At 47.3% G+C, this 20,446-nt stretch overlaps 1 protein-coding gene across 1 annotated transcript in view; it reads left to right on the top strand.

Annotated features, from left to right (window-relative positions):
- MDGA2 (MAM domain containing glycosylphosphatidylinositol anchor 2) overlaps window positions 1-20,446 on the top strand; it is a 193,832-nt gene that overhangs the window by 45,935 nt on the left and 127,451 nt on the right. Inside the window, exon 2 of the mRNA XM_021536048.3 lies at window positions 15,629-15,768. Within this exon, the coding sequence (XP_021391723.1) occupies window positions 15,629-15,768 (140 nt within the window). The remainder of the gene's footprint in view (window positions 1-15,628; window positions 15,769-20,446) is intronic.

Below are 20,446 nucleotides of genomic sequence, written 5' to 3' on the forward strand. Positions count from 1 at the left end.
TATTTATTGCTCTGCAGCCCTGCATTATTTATTTTTTATTATTTTGATGTCCATCTGCTCTAGTTCAAGCCATCCCTGTCCGTGGAGTTGCTGGAATGAGATGATCCTCAAGGTCCTTTCCAAGCCAATCCATTCTGGGATTGATTGGTGGTTTTTAAGGGAAGTTCTGCCACTGAGTGTAGGCCAGGCTGGTGGAAGTAACAATCATTTGGCAGACGCAGAAAGTTGTTCCCTTGAAAAACTTGCTGAAGTCATTCTCACAAACATCACCAGGCTGATGTTGTGCAGCTCCAAAAGGGTTTTGTGCCATTTGGCTCCAGCCCACACCAAAGGATTTCAGCAGAAATCCTTCTGGAGTGATCTTACATCCATATTGATGAATATCCTAATGCATCCTCTGATAAAATATGGTTTTGCTGGCACTTTTAGCATTCAGATTTTTGGGTCTCTGCTTTTAAGGGGGATAAGTTGAGTAGATTTCAATGTTAGGGTGAACATTCAGGTGTCTGAGCGGGAAGAGAATTCCAGAATGGTTTGGATTGGGAGGGGCCTTAAATCCCATCCAGTCCCACCCCCTGCCATGGCCGGGACACCTCCCACTGTCCCAAGTAGCTCCAAATCCAATCCAACCTGGCCTTGGACACTTCCAGGGATCCAGGGGCAGCCACAGCTTTTGTGGGCAAGAGGAAAATGGGACAGAAGAAGGTTCCAGAACAACTGGATCAGGAATAGCTCTTCCCTTGTTTAGATGGAAGAGTGCCCGAGGCCAGGCTGGACACTGGGGCTGGAGCAGCCTGGGACAGTGGGAGGTGTCCCTGCCATGGCAGGGGTGGCACTGGAAGGGATTTAAGGTCCCTTCCAACCCAAACCATTCCATGATTGCACTTTCAATGCATCCCATTCCCATATTTTGCATCCAGAACCCATCCCAGCCCATTTGTCCTTAGAAGAATTTTTGGCATTGCTCCAGAGGGAACCAAACCTGGAATAAACCCTGCCATGGTGCTGCTTCTCCTCTGGTGACTTCTCCCAGGTGAGGAGCAACCCAGCCCATGGATGCTGCAAGCCTGGGGTCCCTGGTTCCAACCTTTGGAGAATCCCAGAGTTCATTTTGGGTGGGAAAAGACCTTAAATCCCATCCAGTGCCACCCATTCCATGGGCAGGATCACTTCCACTATCCCAGATTGCTCCAAGCCTCCAACCGTGGCCCAACCTGGTGGTGCAGCTGGAGCTGGGGGGTCCTGGGATGTCCCCAGGTGCCACCACTCGCACAGAGGGGAATTAAAGCTGCCTTTGATGTCTGATTTTTGCCTGCAGTTTAATATGGTTTGATCAAAGCTTTGAGCAAGAGCTTAAACCTTGATTTTTTCGCCCACATCCCGCTCGGAGTGGATGGATTCTCCCATGGATGTGTGGAGAGATGTTAAACCTTTTGGATCTTGTTTTTAATATTTAACAGACACTTCTGAAATCGGCTCTAATTTAAAACTATCAAACACTTTGGGGCCCAGATAATGAGGAGGATATTAGGTAGCAATATTTTATTTTTTCTGAGCTTGCACGAAGGATTTATGCAATCATTATTTTGATTAAGGACATTTGAAAGCATCTGTGAGTATTTTTCATTCTTCGGCGCTATCTTTAGCCCTTCCAATTAATTTCCAATTCTAGGCGTCCATGGAATCTGACAGAGTTTGCTGTGCTGAGGGATGTATTAAGGACAGCTTATGATCCATTAATTAGGAATGTGTTTAAAGCCATAATCTCTGCATTTTGAAGGCATCTTCTTTGCACCCTTCCCATTTTTATCTGGTTTTCCTCAAGTATTTTCTTTGCTGAGATCAGGAGAAGGATTGACAGCTCCTGGAAATTAAAGTTCTTGGATGCTGCTGGATTCCTCCAGTTGAGGATCCTCTCCCAAAGCTCAGCCTTAAACATTTAATCCTCTGTGGCTTCATCTTCCTTGTGCGAAGTTCTTCCCTTGCCTGGGCCTTGAAGTCAGATCTGTACCAGGAATTTGTTGCTTTGCCTGCGGAAAAATGCAAAAAACCCCAATTGCCTGGGGAAAAATGCAAAAAAACCCCATTAAAATCATCAAGCCAAGGCCTTGTGCACATGGAGAAACATTTTGGGATGGATTTAAAGAGGGAAATAGGATTGGGAATACCCTGAGTGCTGCCAGAATCTGCTCTACATGGAAATGACTCCACAAATTATTTCCTGGTGGTGATACCTGTGTTGGTAGGAAAATAAAAAGGAAATTCTTTCTTATTTTGGTGGAAAAATAAATTATCAGGATGGAGATCTGGAAAAGGCTGGAATCTAATTCAGGCTGGAAATCTGGAAAGGGCTGGAATCTAATTCTGGTGTCCTCTGAAGGGATTTGCTGTATCCCTGTTCCTCAGTGAAAATTCCAGGCAGGCAGATGCCACTTCCTCATTACTCATCTTCTGGAAGTGTTTTCAATTCCAATTAAAAACAATGAAAAACATTTTCAGATCATTCCCAAAGCTGATTTAAAAGAAATCAGTGATCTGACAAATCCAAAGGTCAATCACCAAGTTTGAGATTTAAAATTAAGTTTGGAACTTGTCATTTTCAGAAGAGAATGGAGATGGGAAGGGGCTGGAGAGTTCCTGAGGGAGCTGGGAAGGGGCTGGAGAGTTCCTGAGGAGCTGGGAAGGGGCTGGAGAGTTCCTGAGGAGCTGGGAAGGGAATGGAGAGTTCCTGAGGAGCTGGGAAGGGAATGGAGAGTTCCTGAGGAGCTGGGAAGGGGCTGGAGAGTTCCTGAGGAGCTGGGAAGGGAATGGAGAGTTCCTGAGGAGCTGGGAAGGGAATGGAGAGTTCCTGAGGAGCTGGGAAGGGAATGGAGAGTTCCTGAGGAGCTGGGAAGGGAATGGAGAGTTCCTGAGGAGCTGGGAAGGGGCTGGAGAGTTCCTGAGGAGCTGGGAAGGGAATGGAGAGTTCCTGAGGAGCTGGGAAGGGGCTGAGCCTGGAGCAAAGGAGGCTCAGGGGACCTTGTGGCTCTCACAGCTCCTGCCAGGAGGGGACAGCCGGGGGGTCGGGCTCTGCTCCAGGAACAGGGACAGGAGGAGAGGGAACGGCCAGAAGTTGTGACAAGGGAAGTTTAGATTGGATATCAGGGAAAATTCCTTCATGGAAAATGTGGCCAAACCCTGGCACAGCTGCCCAGGGAGGTTTGGAGTGCCCATCCCTGGAAATGTTCAGAAAACCTGTGGATGTGGCAGTTGGGAGCATGGATGAGTGGTGACCACAGTGGTGGTGGTGGAGTTTTTTGATCTTTTTCTGCTTTAGTGAATCTGTGATTCTATGATGAAAAAGAAAATTTTGAAAAAAAGTTTTTTTTGGGTTTTTTCTTCTTTCTGCCATTTTCCCCCTGGTATTTTTGTATGGATTTGATCCCACATGGAAGGACAAGGGAAGTTTGGGGTCTGAAATGACCAAAGGACAGAAGCTGTGGAGAAGCGTGGAGCTGCTGCGAGGTCCAAAGGCAGCCAGACATGAAGGAACATCCCTCTTTGTGTCTTCATCCACTGCCTCGACTCCTTGTTAGGAGTTGAGGAATTCCTCAATGGAAACTGAGAACGTGGATTTCCTTGTTAGAAACTGAGGATTAGAAAATTCCATCCAGCAAATCCATGTATTCTTCATGCCAGAGGGTTTTGATGATAATAGGGAAAGATGGAAGGAATAAACTTGCTTTTCCCTGCTTATCCCCCTCTATGTATTCCCAAATCTTGGTGCTGATGCTTTATGAACATGCTGAGCTTGTTCTCTGGAAAAGCTGAGATATTGTGGATAACGTTTCCCTTCCATCCACGAGTGTATCCATGAGGAGCTGGCGGCTCCTCTCCACCATTCCCAGCCCTTGGGAAGCCACTGCTGGCGGACAGGGATCAGATGTGGGATTGCTGCTGCTGAACTCGGGGGCTGTGCAGAGCTGGGGGATGAATTCTGGCTGGTAAAAGTGAGATCCATTTCCCACTCCCACAAATTTTGCATGGAAGGAGCAACTCCCTAATGGAAGTTAATGACTAATTGCCCTCTGTTAATAGGGTTGGAGCTTTCCTTAGCCTTTGGAAAAGGGCTGGAAAATCGTATAAACAATGACACCTGACCTGGCAGTGTCTGAGTACCCAGGTGGGAGTTTATTAATTCTCCTCATTAATTTTTATTGATTTGCTGATCGCTCATTGATGCCTGTCCAAATAAATCATGGAATGCTGAGGGTTGACTCCGCTCTGGAGTTGTTCACATCAATACCGAGCTGTTAGTTTGGATTCCAGATCTATAGGGAGGTGATTTCTGCTTCTGCTGGATTCTGTGTCAATCCAATTCTTAATTAATATTGATATTCTCCGGTGATGGAGGAGCCTCAATAATTGCTCAGCCCCACAAATCTCTTGAAATTTTTTCCATTTCCAATGGTTGGACACAAAGGAGTGTCCTAACAATGATCCAGGAGAAATATTGCTATAGGAGCTGGTATCCATCAAAGAACTGGGAAAGGGAGAGGGCAGGGATTGACTGAGGGATGTTACAAATTCCCAGTGCCAGGAGAGCTCGGATCATCTGCAGCAGCTCCCTGGAAACTGGGCTAAACCTCTCCATAACTTCTGGTGGAATTCTTCCAAGCAGCCTGGGGGCTTGGTCCAATGATCGCTCTTGGTTGTGTGGGCAGTTGGCACAGAAATCATGGAAGTAGCAAGGTCCCCTCAGGATCTCTGTCCCCTCAGTTCCTCTGCAGCTTTTTCCTGGCCCAGCACAGCCTGGGATTTACAAAAACGAAGGAAAACCTCTGGTTATTTCCCTGGAGTTGGCCAAAAATTGGGAATGGGGTGATTTATATTTTGAAAATATGGAATTTCCCTGAAAAAGCTCTCGGGCATTCCAAGTTTGTTGCTCCAGAATTTCCCCACAGGAGGAAAATATTCAGGGCAGACAGCTCTTTTCCCAGTGCCAGGACCTGAAGGAAATGGGAGATTTTAAGGCAAATCAGATTTTCCGGTGTTTGGAATGTCTTGGAATGACATTGTAAGTGACAGATGTGGCACTTGGAGCAATTTGTGTTTGCCCTGATGAAGCACATCTGGAACTGAAGTGGTTGGAGAGGTTAGGAAGGAAGGTTAGGATGGAAGGGTTAGATGGAATTTTGGGAGGGAATTCCTGGCTGGAAGAGTGGTAAAAACCCTGGGATGGAATTCCCAGAGAAGCTGTGGATCCCTGGAAGTGCCAGGCTGGACAGGGCTTGGAGCAGCCTGGGACAGTGGGAAGAGTCCCTGCAAGTGGAATGAGATGAGATTTAAGGCCCATTCCTATCCAAACCATCCCATAATTCCAAAAGATCTATTCCCATAAATAAATGTTGATGGAGCCTGGAAAACACAAAATCCATGTAATAAATTCCCAGCTTTAGAAGGAACTATCCCACTCATTCAGCTGCTCCTTCTCCACCCGGTGTTTGACAACAAAGATGTGAGACCGAGGTGTGAGACATTGAAGTACAGGAAACACGGCTTTAATTCAAGAAATCATTTTATTCCCTGCAAAGAGATTTGTTTTCCTTGTTTTTCTCAGGACAGATCTGTGCTAGTTCCCAAGAACTGCAAATTGTTGTTTAAAAAGCTGTTTGTTTTTGCTTAACATTCCAAAGTGGCATTTCCTTCTTGATTTGCATTCGTGGAACGTTCAGTGTTTTACATTTCCTCTTTAATATTAAACTGTGCTTTTTTCAGGCAGCAAACTAAACTGAGATGTGTTCCATAGTGGAATTTTTGTTCCGGAGCTGAACCAGGACAGGTTTTTCTCAGGGCGATGTTATCCCTGCTGCTGGAATTTGCGTGGGGGGTTTGCAGCACCTGCAGAACTTCCTCCTCTTTTGGGACACGCTCAGAAATTTTATTTTTAGAGCTTTTCCTGGGTTGCTGAGGGTGAAACATGGGACGAGCGACTGAGGGAGATGGGAAAGGACTGAAGCATGTCCACGGAAGGGAAGAGGCTGGAGAATTCCTGAGGGAGCTGGGAAGGGGCTGGAGAGTTCCTGAGGAGCTGGGAAGGGAATGGAGAGTTCCTGAGGAGCTGGGAAGGGAATGGAGAGTTCCTGAGGAGCTGGGAAGGGAATGGAGAGTTCCTGAGGAGCTGGGAAGGGGCTGGAGAGTTCCTGAGGAGCTGGGAAGGGAATGGAGAGTTCCTGAGGAGCTGGGAAGGGGCTGGAGAGTTCCTGAGGAGCTGGGAAGGGGCTGGAGAGTTCCTGAGGAGCTGGGAAGGGAATGGAGAGTTCCTGAGGAGCTGGGAAGGGAATGGAGAGTTCCTGAGGAGCTGGGAAGGGGCTGAGCCTGGAGCAAAGGAGGCTCAGGGGACCTTGTGGCTCTCACAGCTCCTGCCAGGAGGGGACAGCCGGGGGGTCGGGCTCTGCTCCAGGAACAGGGACAGGAGCAGAGGGAACGGCCTCAGGCTGGGCAGGGCAGGCTCAGGGTGGGCACAGCAGGAATTTCCCCATGGAAAGGGGGCTCAGGGATTGGCACTGCCCAGGGAGGTTTGGAGTGCCCATCCCTGGAGGTGTCCCAGGAATTCCTGGAGGTGGCACTCGGAGCTCTGGGCTGGGGACAAGGTGGGCATGGGGCACAGCTGGGACTTGGTGACCTCGAAACTCTTTTCCAACCTCAGTGATTCCGTGAGGTTTAGATTGGATATTTGGGAATTTTTTTTTCTCTAAATCTGCTGTACAGCGCTGGCACAGGTACAGGGTGGAGTCCCCATGCCTGGAGGGATTTGAATCCTTGTGGATGTGGCATCTGGGGCACAGGGCAGTGGTGGCCTTGGCAGTGCTTGGGATAAGATTGGATGAACTTTTCCAGCCTTAATGCTTCCATGATTCTGTGAATATCTGTCTTGAACTCATGCTAAGTGGGGAAACAGTTGGATTAGGGGATAATCCCAGAGAATTTTCCAAGGTTCCACTGTCCCAGGTTGCTCCACACCGGGTCTGACCTGGCCTTGGGCACTGCCAGGGATCCAGGGGCAGCCCCAGCTGCTCTGGGAATTCCATCCCTAGGAATTCCTTTACAGGTAGGAATTCCTTCCCAATATCCCATCTAAATCTCCTCTGGCACATCTTTAGAGCATTTCCTCTCATCCTCATTTTATGTATGTGCTGTTTCCTTCAGGATAAATCCATGGCCTTGGTGCTGCCTGTCATGAACTGCTCTACTAGCATTTCCTGCTAAGGAAAATAAATTTAAATGATTTAAAAAATAAATTGAAATGAAAAAAAAAAGAAGTGATGAGTTAAATGAGTTAAAATACATTTCTAAAAGGAATTCTAGCAGCCTGTGTAAATCATTTAGAATTCAGGAGTTGTTTTGACAAGGTGATTTTTAACGTGCTTGATTTTCACCCCTCTCTGTCTTTTCCAGTGGGGGGAAATTCCACATTTTTTGTGTGCTCCCAAATAAGTGAGATGTGTTTGCTGTCAGCCTGCGATGGTGCTGAAAAGGGCCTGGCACTATCGTCTGTTTTGTGATGCCAGGAACAACAAAGTGTTGCTTCAATTAAGGCCTCCCTTGTTGACAATTCCTTATTTTAGCAGATTCCTTGGTCCCACTGCTGCTATCTGTGGGATGCAAACAACTCCAGGAGCACTTCAGGGAGGGAGTGGAATGTGGGAAGGGTTCCCTCTGTGCTCATCTCTGTAATTCACACTTAATCAGTGGCAAAAAAGAAAAAGAAAAAAAAAAAAAAAATAGGAAAATGCCCTTTTTGTTGGGTCTGATAGATCAACCTGGAATGTTGTGTCATTCTCTGGAAATGCTGGAAGAATGGACTGAGAAATTTGAAGCACCAATTTCCCAGGTTGATATTTAAGTACAAAAAGCTAAAAAAAAAAGGGCTTTCAATCAGAAATAAGATTCACAAGGCAGTGTCTTTAAGTGACTTTATTCTCACTTAAAACCAAAACCCAACTTAAAAACAGCACAAAAATCCTAAAATTCGTCTAAATCCCTGCCTGGAATTCCCAGACCTGAGGGATATTTTCTCAGTGCTGATGCTGCAGGGAATTCAGTTTTTAATTCCAAGGTTCTTGGCCAAGTGTGTCCCTCACAGGGTGCTGGTGGACGTGAGGGTGCCAACGTTATCCCTGGATTTCTTCTGGGAGAAAAACGTGGCAGCCAAAATTCATAAATCCACTCATGACACCAGGCATGGAGAAGAGCAGCTCCCCTCCTGGAGCAGAAGTCACTGAACTCTGGATGAGTGAAAGAAAGAGCAGGAGTTAAATCAGGAAATAAATTCCTGCAGGAGCACAGAGGGAATTATCCCTAATTGTTTGCCTGGGCAGGGACACACGGGTGTGACCTGGTGGTGGCAGATCTTTGGGACACCTTTGCTCCTGCAGAAATGGCAGGAATTGGCCTTGCAGGGACGTGTCTGGGGCTCAGCTGAAGGAAAAAGAGGCAGCATTCCCACAGGGAATGAGTGTGGAGCAGGAGAAGAGGTTCCTGATGTTTTGTTTCCTCCATGGGATTTTATCCCAGTGGGGTTTGGCAGCTTCTTCCACGGAACGAGCAGTAGGACAAGAGGAACCTCAAGCTGTGCCTGGGGAGGTTTAACTTGGATATTTGTAGGAATTTTCATGGAAAGGGTTGTCCAGCCCTGGCACAGCAGCCTAGAGCAGGGGTGGAGTCCCCAGTCCTGGAGGGATTTAAAATCCATGTGGATGTGGCACTTGGGGACACGGGGCAGTGGTGGCCTTGGCAGGGGAATGGTTGCATTTGATGGGCTCAAAGGGTTTTTCCAACCTGGACAAATCCAGGATACAAAAGGACTGGAATGTCATCAGGGTTGCTTTGGGCTGCAGGATAAATTATTAAGGACAAATTAAAGCTGATGAAAACAGAGTAAGGAGGTGTTGAATCATGAAAGCAAGCTAGGAAACCAAATTCCCATGTTTTTAGGAAGTTTCTCCTTCTCTGACTTTTCTAAAAAAATTGTTTTTTGCAGAGGATATTCTGATTTCTGCTCCTGCAATGAACTGAGGGTGAGACAGCCCCGGTTTGAGTGGGAGACTCGTGATTTCCCAGGCATGGAGGACTTCAGTATCCCAGTGCTTCCAAAGGAAATGAGCTGCAGAGGGACTTGGGACAAGGGATGGAGGGACAGGAGCCAGGGAATGGCTCCCACTGCCAGAGGGCAGGGATGGGTGGGAGATTGGGAATTGGGAATTCCTGGCTGGGCTGGAATTGCCAGAGCAGCTGTGGCTGCCCCTGGATCCCTGGCAGTGCCCAAGGCCGGGTTGGAGCAGCCTGGGACAGTGGGAGGTGTCCCTGCCCATGGAATGGGTTTGATGGGATGATCTTCAAATTTCCTTCCAGAACCATTCCGTGATTTTATATTCTCAGCCCAAATCCGTGTCTGAGGATCTCTCCTGGCCTTTTCCTGATCCCTCTCTGAGCTCCAGCCGTTTATAACACCTGCCCAGCAGCAGGAATAATAACCAGCAGTGAGAGGAGTTGTGAAGGGTGGGAAAAAAGCCATAAATCCATCTATTCCTTGAAAAACAGCATTAGGACAGCCCAAACTCAATATACCCGGCACTGCTGAGCTTTGTAGTGTCAAAATTAGGTCAGGCCTAATTTTGTGGCAGCAGTGGGATTTGATTATCTGTGAGCCTTGGGATGGCAGTGCCATCAATCATGGAGCCTTCCCGAGCTCCACAAACACCGGGGATATTGAGCAACGTGGAAAAATCAGCCCCGATGGGATAAAAGGTTACTTTGTCCTGTTTGATGGGAAAGTTTGGCTCGGGATCAGCTCACAGGAAGATGCCCAATAAATATTCCCATGGGCATCAGGTGAAAGCAGGTGGGAAATATTTAGGAATGATATGGAGTGACCCAGGAATAGCACAGCTGGTTTGAAATCCAGTCAGCATCACACCTGAAAGTTTCCTCTCTTAGGCACCTGGAATTTGGCTCAGCTTGGAGCCAAAATGAAAGATTTCTCCATAAATGGAATATTTGTTTAATTGAAACTACTTGTGTAGCATTTGACTTTCCCCGAAGAAAAAGCCACTTAAAGAAGAAATAAAAAAACTGTTTCAATAATCCATTTATTTGTGGACTGGGCCTCACCTCCAGCTGGAAAAATAGCCCCAAATCCCAAATTAGCTGCAGTAAAATGCTCCAAATTCTGCATTGATGAGGGCAGCGCATTCCCATGGCAATACCTCAGAGGTTCCTGGTCATTCCATTTGCAGTTTAAGAGAATTAAGAGCTGGGATAATACGGGAAAAGTGAATTCTGAGAGTAGCAAGTGCCTGCAATTACTTTAAATCTCCTCTTTCTTCAGAAAATCCCATTATTTCCTCCTTGTTCTGCTGCAGAACTGCACTAAATTCACGGAGGGCTTCACTCCTGCTAATTAATTTTCAGGGGGAAAGCTTATGGCTGCAGGAGGTGAGAAGGGTTTGATTTGTAGCAAATCCATCCTGCATTTTCCAGCAGGTCCATCATGGATCTCCTATTTCTGAAAAAAGTCTTGTTTCTATTCAGTTTACACATTCCATGAATCAGGAAGATCTTGGAACTGCTCAGATTAAGGGAGGTCATTCCAGGATCCGAGTTCTGATGTTGTTCAGAGTTGAATTCCCTGTTTTCCAGCAAGGACTTCACCGAGTCTCTGCGTGAGGGGAACTTTAAACCAGGAAAGAGCCGTGCCAAGGCATCCTGGAATTGAATCCTGGAATGTTTTGGGATGGAAGGAACCTTAAAGCCCACCCCTGGAATCCACACCTTCCCTATCCTAGGTTGCTCCAACCTGGCCTTGGACACTTCCAGAGATCCAGGGGCAGCCACAGCTTCTCTGGGAAATCCATTTCAACTCCTCCCAGCCAGGAATTCCCAATTCCCAATCTCCCATCCATCCCTGCCCTCTGGCAGTGGGAGCCATTCCCTGGGTCCTGTCCCTCCAGGCGTTGTCCCAAGTCCCTCTCCATGCAATGATTCTCATTCCCAGCTCCACAAATCTCCATCTCCCAACTCTCCTTCCCCTTCCAGCTGAAATGAATCCCAAAGTCCTCTCAAACTTTCCCCCATTCTGCCTATCCAAAACACCACCTCATTCCCACTTTTCTCAAAGGATCTTGATATCATTTTCCATGAAAAAAAGTCAACATGAGGACCTGGAGCAGAGGAAATTCCCAACCATTCCCAATCCATCAGCAGAGCTCAGGGATCACCAAATCATCCTCAGGCCTCCCAGTGTGAGGCCAGTGAGGACTTTCCAGGCTGAGAAAACTTCCAAATCCCATTGGAATTCCTTTGGATCAGGACTTTGGATCACAGCTTCTCTGGGAAATCCATTCCAGGACCTCTCCACCCTCCCAGCCAGGAATTCCTTCCCAATATCCCACCTAAACTTGGAACTGGTGGAAAAGAGCAGATAAGAAGGATGGCGTTGATAAGGAGACACGGAAAAGGGAAACTTTCCATTTTTCATGGAAAGAGGGAATCTTGTGGGGCACACAAGTCTTGCAGCAGAACGAGGGGGTTGTGCTTGGATTTGTTGTTTTACTTTTTCCTTGGACACTTTTCCTTGCTCCAGGTTGTGCCTTGCCGGGAATGGTGCTGGGAAGGATCCACGCAACGTTTTCTGCGTGTAATCACCAGCCAAACCCTCCTCAAATGTCACAAACCAAATCAATGCTAAGTTGATAATATTTTAATAAATGAAATCCCTGGAGGCAGCTTTCAGAAGGAGCTGGAATGAATATTCCTGCAGGAAAGAGGGAGGTGACATTTCATAATTATGGGATGTCTCCTGAACCATAAGATTTTTCACTTACTGGAAGAAGAATATTTGTTATTTCCCTTGATTGGTTTGATCTCCTCTTAAAGCAGTGTTTTCCTTGGCAATAACAACACCCAAGGGGACGCTTTTCCTTTCCTGCTCCTTCCCAAATTTAATGGATTCAGGAGAGCGGCGCTGCCACTAAAATGAAGGACACTTCAGCTGTGATTTGGAGTTAGATGAATATAACATGAATAAAAATGGAATATTAATGGAGTATGGATTTAAAAGGATGTTGGAATAATGTTGCTGACTGCTCTAATTTCATCCCAAGTTTGATGAACCATGCTGAACCCTTGTTTGCCTTTCTGCTCCGTGGCTCTGCTTCAGCATTTCCATGTTTTGGGATCTGTGGTGTGGGAGAGGATGGAAGCCCCAGTGGTGACTCAGAGCCCTGGAAATGGCAGAACAAAGAGCACATTCCATGTCCTTGGGATGTTGAACTCCTGAGGAGCGTGGAGGGGGATCAGCATTCCTAGGAATTCCAGGCACCGAGTGTTGGTGCTGCTGTTCTACTTGGAAAAATAATCATTGTCAGGAATTAACAGATTATTTCTGGGTTAGTGTGACACATGGCCCTGATTCCTAACAAAAGACATTCCTGTCCTTCCAGGACTTTCATGGGAAGAGCCACCTGTGTCTTGTATGGGGCAAGGGAGTCACGGAATCCCAGAAGGGTTTGGATTGGAATGGATCTTAACCTTAGTTCCAGCCCTGCCATGGGCTGGGACAGCTTCCAGTATCCCAGGTTGTTCCAAGCACCTTTATTCCATCATTGCATTGGACTTGGAGAATTGGGAATGCTTTTCCCTGGAGCAGGGGTGTGTTGGTCTTTGTTAAACCTTCTGGAAAAGTGAAGAGGGAAAGTTCCTGCGGCTTTGGAACTTGGGATGTGGTGGCTGGAAGAGCAGAGCATGCTGGAGGCTTTGCTGGAATGATGGCTTCAAACTGAGTGTGGGGTTGGAAGGGATATTGGGAAGGAATTCCTGGCTGGGAGGGTGGGGACACTCTGGAATAGAATTCCCAGAGAAGCTGTGTCTGCCCCTGAATCTCTGGAAGTGTCCAAGGCCAGGTTGGATGGCGCTTGGAGCAGCCTGGGATAGTGGAACGAGATGGGATTTATGGTCCTTCCAACCCAAACTATTCCATGTTTCTATGGAGGAAGTATCCATTCCCTGATGTTCCTCTGTCTCTTCTGCCTCTTTGGCTCGAGCCTCATTTTCTCCAGGCTGTGGAGAGCCTGGCTCGTGGAATTCTTGGCAGGTTTGGATCAGTCCCAGGCCTTCAGGTCAGAATTCCATGATGGGCTGTGTCCACAGGGAGCTGTGTGTGAGCTGGACCAGGAATGCCACGGTGAGGGGTGTCTGAAGGGATGCCAGAGCTCTGCATCCCGGGAATTCCATGTGGCTCTTAGCAGAGGAATTGCAGAATGATCAGAGGAGCAGGGTTGGTGTGATGTGCAGCATGGAGACCTGGCAAAGCAGCCTTGGGAAGGGGATCCAGGCATTGCAAGGGGCTCGGGGAGAAGTTTTGAGGCTCTTCCATGGGGGTTGGGGTTGGGAGCTTGATGGCATCACATGGATGAACAGAAAGGATGGAATTCCAGGTGTTTAAATCCCTCAGAATTCCATTTTATCCTTTAGTTTCTGTGTGTTTATTTGGGTCTGTAAATCAGTTTCCTTCCCCAACCATCCACTCCCTGGAAATTGTCGTACTGTGAATTTCACGGTTCAGGAGCAAAATCGTGGAGCCAGGAATGTGCTTTGGAGTCTTGTGGAAACAGAGCAGGGGATTTATGGAGGTGTAATAACAGGAATGTCGTGGTTTCATTACACTTATGATGTGTAAATTTGAGTAATTCCTGTACTACAGGTTGTACCAACAAGGAAATTAAAGCAAGGTTCTGCCTGAACTTAACTCCTGCTCCAAATCCTGATCCCGCTGACAGGATTTGGAAAGGAAGCAGAAGCATCAGTGCCACTGTTTCTCCTGCTTAATTTTCCTGCTTTAATTAAGTCTTTTCATTTGCATAACGAGTGTGATAATGCATTTAGGAAGATATAGAATAAAAACAATAATGCCAAGTTCATTTTGGAAATGGAAACAAAAAAATTGGAATGCAAGCTGCGGGTGCTGAAGGTTTCACCCAGAGGATTGCCAGGGATTAATAAAACCATGGAAATTTCTTGTGGTGCTGAGTATGTGCTGAGTAAATGAAGAGTAACTGTGTGGGGGAGATGCTCAGTGCTGGTTCCAGGGCTGGGGTGGCCTGGGATGGGCTTGGTTGGCTGGATCATGGAGCTGAAAATGCCAGGGTAGGTTCAGTTCCCTTAAGAGCTGGAGTCAATCCTTGTGGCTTTTCCAACTCTGAACATCCGGTAATCCTGTGATCCGTGTGGTTCTCATCCCATTTCTCTCCCAGCCTTGCAGCACCCCTATTCAGCCCCAGGAGTGGGGTTGTTTGGGATGGGCTCGGAGCTGAAAATGCCAAGGCTGCATTTGATTCCCTCAAGAGCTGGACTTGATCCTTGTGGGATTCTTCCAACTTGGAACATCCCGTAATTTGGTGATCCATGTGATTCTCATCCTGTTTCTCTGCTGTCCTTGCAGCCCCCCAGCTCAGGGCCAGCCCCAGGAGTGGCGTGGTCTGGGATGGGATCGGTTGGTTGGATCTTGGAGCTGAGAATGCCAAGGTCGTGTTTGATTTCCTTAAGATTTGGACTTGATCCCTGTGGAATTCTTCCAACTTGGAACATCCAGTAATTTGGATGGTGATCCATGTGATTCTGATTCTCATCCTGTTTCTCTGCTGGCATTTCAGCCCCCCAGCTCAGGGCCAGCCCCAGGAGTGGCGTGGTCTGGGATGGGCTCAGTTGGTTGGATCATGGATTTGAGAATGCCGAAGTCACGTTTGATTTCCTTGACATTGGACTTGATCCTTGTGAATTTTTTCCAACACAAAACATCCAATTATCCCATGATCCATGGTATTATCCTGTTTCTCTGCTGGCGTTGCACCCCAGGAGTGCGGTGGTTTGGGATGGGATCGGTTGGTTGGATCTTGGAGCTGAGAATGCCAAGGTCGTGTTTGATTTCCTTAAGAGTTGGATTTGATCCCTGTGGAATTCTTCCAACTAGGAACATCCCGTAATTTGGTGATCCATGTGATTCTCATCCTGTTTCTCTGATGGCTTTGCAGCCCTCCAGTTCAGAGCCAGCCCCAGGAGTGGCGTGGTCTGGGATGGGATCGGTCAGTTGGATCTTGGAGCTGAGAATGCCAAGGTCGTGTTTGATTTCCTTAAGATTTGGACTTGATCCTTGTGAATTTTTTCCAACACAAAACATCCAATTATCCCATGATCCATGGTATTATCCTGTTTTTCTGCTGGCGTTGCAGCCCCAGGAGTGGGGTGGTTTGGGATGGGATCGGTCGGTTGACTCTTGAGAATGCCAAGGTCGTGTTTGATTTCCTTAAGAGTTGGACTTGATCCTTGTGGGATTCTTCCAACTTGGAACATGAAGTAATTTGGATGGTGATCCATGTGATTCTCATCCTGTTTCTCTGCTGGCCTTGCAGTGCCAGGAGTGGGGTGGTTTGGGATGGACTCGGTCGGTTGGATCTTGGAGCTGAGAATGCCAAGGTTGTGTTTGATTTCCTTAAGATTTGGACTTGATCCCTGTGGGATTCTTCCAACTTGGAACATCCAGTAATTTGGTGATCTGTGTGATTCTCATCCCATTTTTCTGCTGGCCTTGCAGCTCCCCCCACGGTGCGGATCGTGCACTCGGGCCTGGCCTGCAACATCGAGGAGGAGCGCTACTCCGAGCGGGTCTACACCATCCGCGAGGGAGAGACCCTGGAGCTCACCTGCCTGGTCACCGGCCACCCCCGGCCACAGGTGAGCCCCTGCCCAGCACACCTGTCCCCACCACACCTGTCCTCAACACACCTGTCCCCACCACACCTGTCCCCACCACACTTTGACCCTCCACAATTGGGTTCACCTTCATCTCAGAGCGTGTGCGGCGGGCAGGATCCATCGGCATCCAGGTGGGGCATCCATCCCGGCTGTTGGGTGGATGTTGGGTGGTCCAGAGGAACATCAACAGCAGGAATGTTGGTGTGGTTTTTTGGGAAAATCTGGTGTTAAAGTCAGCAATATTGTGCTTTAGAACCCTGGTGTGCTTGAGTTTGAGTTCCAAGGAGGTTGGTAAAGGAGAAGGAAAACAATTGTATGGATGACAATTGTTGGATGAAAATCCCTAAAGTTGACCTGTTGTCTGGGATCTTCACAGCCCAGTCCTCAGAAATCCAGCTGGAAGACAGAAGAGCTGGAGCAGGGAGCCCAAGGGCTTGGGAAAGTCTCCCTGTTTGCCTGGATCAGCAATGTCATGGAACCCTCAGTGTTGCAGCTGGATAAACCAGAATTACCTGGGAATAAATCAGATTTTTCCAGGCCTAACCTTATTTTAACAAGCTCAAGATTTTTGGCAACTCCTGCTGCACGTCCCAGCTGTGTCCCCTTTTGGCCAGGTCCTCGTTAATCAGTTATTTTTAATTAGGATAATCACCAGGGATTTTCTTTCCAAGGAGATGAATTTAACCCTTTGCTGTTGGAATTGCAAGGGACAGGAAGAACTGGGAGCAGGGAATTCTCTGGGAGACCTTCAGTGTGAACTCCTCCAGGAAGGAGGGGTTTGCTGTTTCTCTGCTGTTTATTCCATGATTGTTCCCAATTTAAGGAGAAGATTTAAAGCTGAAGTAGTGGAAGTTTATTCTGCGCTGGTTTAGGGCCGGTATTTCCAGTATTCCAATTTTTTCCTGATTTTTCCACAGGATGCTCTCAGATTTGGGCTGCAAATTGCATGGAAATTGTTTTCCAGCTGCTGTTTGATCAGATGCTGGGGAATGAGGTTATAAAATATGGAACTGTGCATTCCAAGAATGCTTTCACACTTCCATGTTTACTCAAATTTTCCAATTTTTCTTGGTGTGGAAACTCTTTTTGGTTTAAATGCTGGAAGAATTAAACAACCCTGGACTGGGAGTTTGTAAAATCACAGAAATGTGGAATGGTTTGGGTTGGATAGGAAATTAAAAATCAACTGGTGCTAACTCCTGCCATGGGTGGGGATATTTTCCACTCCAAGCCTTGAACATTCCCAGGGATTTATAATCTGTAGGATTTGAGGCTGCCCGTGATGGGTCTGGGAGGAGAAATGAATTAATGAGAAAAAATTCAATTTTTTTCCCCTTCTCTGCTGTCACTCCTCCTTCCTCCTTTACTAAAGCACACATTTATGCCTTTTTTGTCTTTCCAACATTTGTTCCTTTAACTTTGGGATCAATGGATGTCGTTCTTCGGCATCTGATGACTCGGGGATGTCTCTGATCTGCTCCGAGTCACCTTTGCAGTGGCTCCACTCTGGGGGGCCTCCCTTTGATCTTCAGATTTATCAAACCTTACCATTTTTTCAGCTCTCTTTGCTGCCTTTTCCACCACGTGCCCCAAAATTTTCCCTGGGATTAATTCCAGGCAGGAAAATTCCTGTGTTCAGAGTGGTGGTTGCACTTTCCAATTGCTGGAAATTTTCTGGAATTTCTCCTCTAAATTTTCATGGAGTCTTCTCTGCATCAATGAGGTTTTTGGGAGGAATAATGTAAGGATGTGGGAATTATCAGAAAGAAGGAGAATTAAAAATAATTGGTCTGTTTATCAAAAATTCACCTCACTCCTAATTTAATATAAGACTCTGAGCATCCCAACACATCCTTAAATGCCTGCTTTTTATCCATGGAGTGATTTTCAAATATTCCCTGTGATTAGTATTTTTTATTCCCGATTTCCCACCTTCTCACACTTAGCTTTGGAATGCATCATTAGTTGCCATAGAAATAATTTTCCTGGCTGGAATTTTTAAAACACTTTATCCCCACTCAGGTGAGGTAAATGCAGCTCTTTTTTTCCATAAATTGCGGCTGTCAGGAGAGGTTGGTTTGATTTTTGGATAAAATCCTGCAAAGTTTGGAGCAGGATCACCCTGGCGACCTGTCCTTTTTCCAGATTTTATCCAGGATCCAGGGGCCGGGCTGTCCCTGCTCTCCAGCTCCAAAGGGCTGTGCCAGGATATCCAAAGGCCACTTATCCCTGGACACAAATGAGGGATTTCCTGGATTGAGTAGCTAAGAGGTGATACTTTATCCACTGGTGACAATCTCCTGCCAAGCCTTGAGGAATGTCATTTTTCCTGATTTTCCTTGGGAATTCTCACCTGTGCTGGCAGGTCCAGTCATTAGAAACAAAACCTGTGACTTTCCAAAGTGAGGAGTGACATTTGGATCATGGGGAGCAGAAGGAGAAGCATCTGATGAGCAGAGATTGGCTGAACTTTTGTGTTCCTGCTTTTCCACTGAAGGATGAACGGGAAATTCCTGACAGGAGGGTGTATCCAGGATTTTTTTCCCAAGTAACGACAGGAAATGGCCTCAAATTGGGCCAGGGGAGGTTTATGTTGGAGATTAGGAAAAATTTACTGGAAAAGGTTGCCCTGGAAAAGAGGCAGTGGTGGAGTCGTCATCCCTGAAGGGATTTAAAATCCCTGTGGATGTGGCACTTGGGGACATGGGTGGTCTTGGCAGTGCTGGGATTTGATCTTGGATGGCTTTTCCAATCTCAGTGATTCCAGGAGTTTCTAAAGACCTTGTTTGTCACTCCAACCTCCCCCTCCTTGGAGTCTGCCTTCCCCTGGCTGTGATTTTTCCAGCGGTTCCCCTCCATGTGCTGTCCCACGTCTGGTGACATTATCCCGGTGGGAGTGGCACATTCCAAGCGGCAAAATGTGCGGAGTTGAGAGGGGACAGTGTCCAAATCCTCCCCCAGCCCCTCCCTGTGCTGCAGGGTGACCTCTGGCCCTCCCACCATGTCCCTCCCTCTCCCAGGTGCTGCCTCCCCACTCTTGTCCCCTGTCATTCCCGAGGCTCGGGAAGGAGCTGCTGCCAGTGCCACGCGTCATTCCAACCATCTGGAAGCTGCACACTCGGGGATTTTTTTTCTGTTTTGAAGTTGCAACACATCTTAACAAGATCCCACCTCCCCCTCACATCCTCCTGCCACCCTTCTTCCAGGCAGGGCCATCGGAGCACATCCCTTTCTCTTGGAAAAATCCAGGAGTGCTCACGGTGCTGGTGGGGTGTGAAGAACGTGTCTGATCCACGGCTTTCCCGGGAAGCAAAGCAGGGGAGGATCTGCTTTTAGGAGCCCTGGAATTTCTCCCTGCCTCTGCTTGGTAGTGTTTTCTTCCCACTTGTAGGAGTCGGGTGCTGTGCTGATGCCACTGAGGCAGCAGGAGCTGCTCCCCTTGGAGCTGCCAGGAGATCCCGGCGGATTCCCGGGACTGCGAGCCCAGAGCAGAGCCAGGGAAATGCTGCTCCGGGGGGCTGTGGGCCTGGAAAAACACATCCTGCCTGCTGGGAATTGGGGTGGACAAGGGAGGGGACCAAAGTGACAGAGAACAGGGAATGGGTAGTTTGGAGGGGGCCTTGAAGCTCATAAAGCTCATATTTATATATAAATATATAAATATAAATAGATATATATTTATAAACATGGAATTAGTGGAATCATGGAATGGTTTGGATGGGAAGGACCTTAAAGCCCATCCAGTGCTACCCCCTGTCATGGACAGGGACATGTCCCACTCTCCCAGGCTGCTCCAGCCTGGCCTTGGGCATTCCCAGGGATCCAGGGGCAGCCACAGTTTCTCTGGGAATTCCATCCCAGCACCTCACCTCCCTCCCAGCCAGGAATGTCCCAGCTAAACGAATTCCCTGTCAGTTTAAAGCCATTCCCCATTATCCTGTCACTCATAAACTCCTTGGAAAGCACCCAGCTCTCCCATGAACAGACCCAGGTAACTGTGGCACGTTATAAAAACCCCTTAATTATTTCAAATGCATCCCCCTAATTACTCCCTGTGATTAGTGGAGCCTCCTCCGACACTGCAGAACAGGATCCTGCCTTCTCTGTATTAATGCCTGGAAAGGAAAAATTCCTATTCCCTGGCACTCCATCCATTAGAATATTGTAAATGCAGCTGAACCTGGTGGGAAGAAATGCTGAGGTCTGACTCCAGTTCAGAAGGCTGAATGATTTCTTTATTATAACTATGCTAAAATACATTAATATACTATTTAAAGGAGATACTGAAACTACAAACCTATTTTTCTAACTACCAAATCTAACACACAACTCATGACCCTCTCTGAGTCCAGCCCCAGGTGGATTGGATTGGATTGGATTGGATTGGATTGGATTGGATTGGTTTGGATTGGGTTGGGTTGGGTTGGATTGGATTGGATTGGATTGGATTGGATTGGATTGGATTGGATTGGATTGGGTTGGGTTGGATTGGATTGGATTGGATTGGATTGGATTGGATTGGATTGGATTGGATTGGATTGGGTTGGATTGGGTTGGATTGGATTGGATTGGATTGGATTGGATTGGATTGGATTGGATTGGATTGGATTGGATTGGATTGGATTGGATTGGATTGGATTGGATTGGATTGGGTTGG

Source organism: Lonchura striata, chromosome 5, assembly GCF_050655825.1.
Source record: "Lonchura striata isolate lonStrDom1 chromosome 5, ASM5065582v1, whole genome shotgun sequence".
NCBI lineage: Eukaryota > Metazoa > Chordata > Aves > Passeriformes > Estrildidae > Lonchura > Lonchura striata.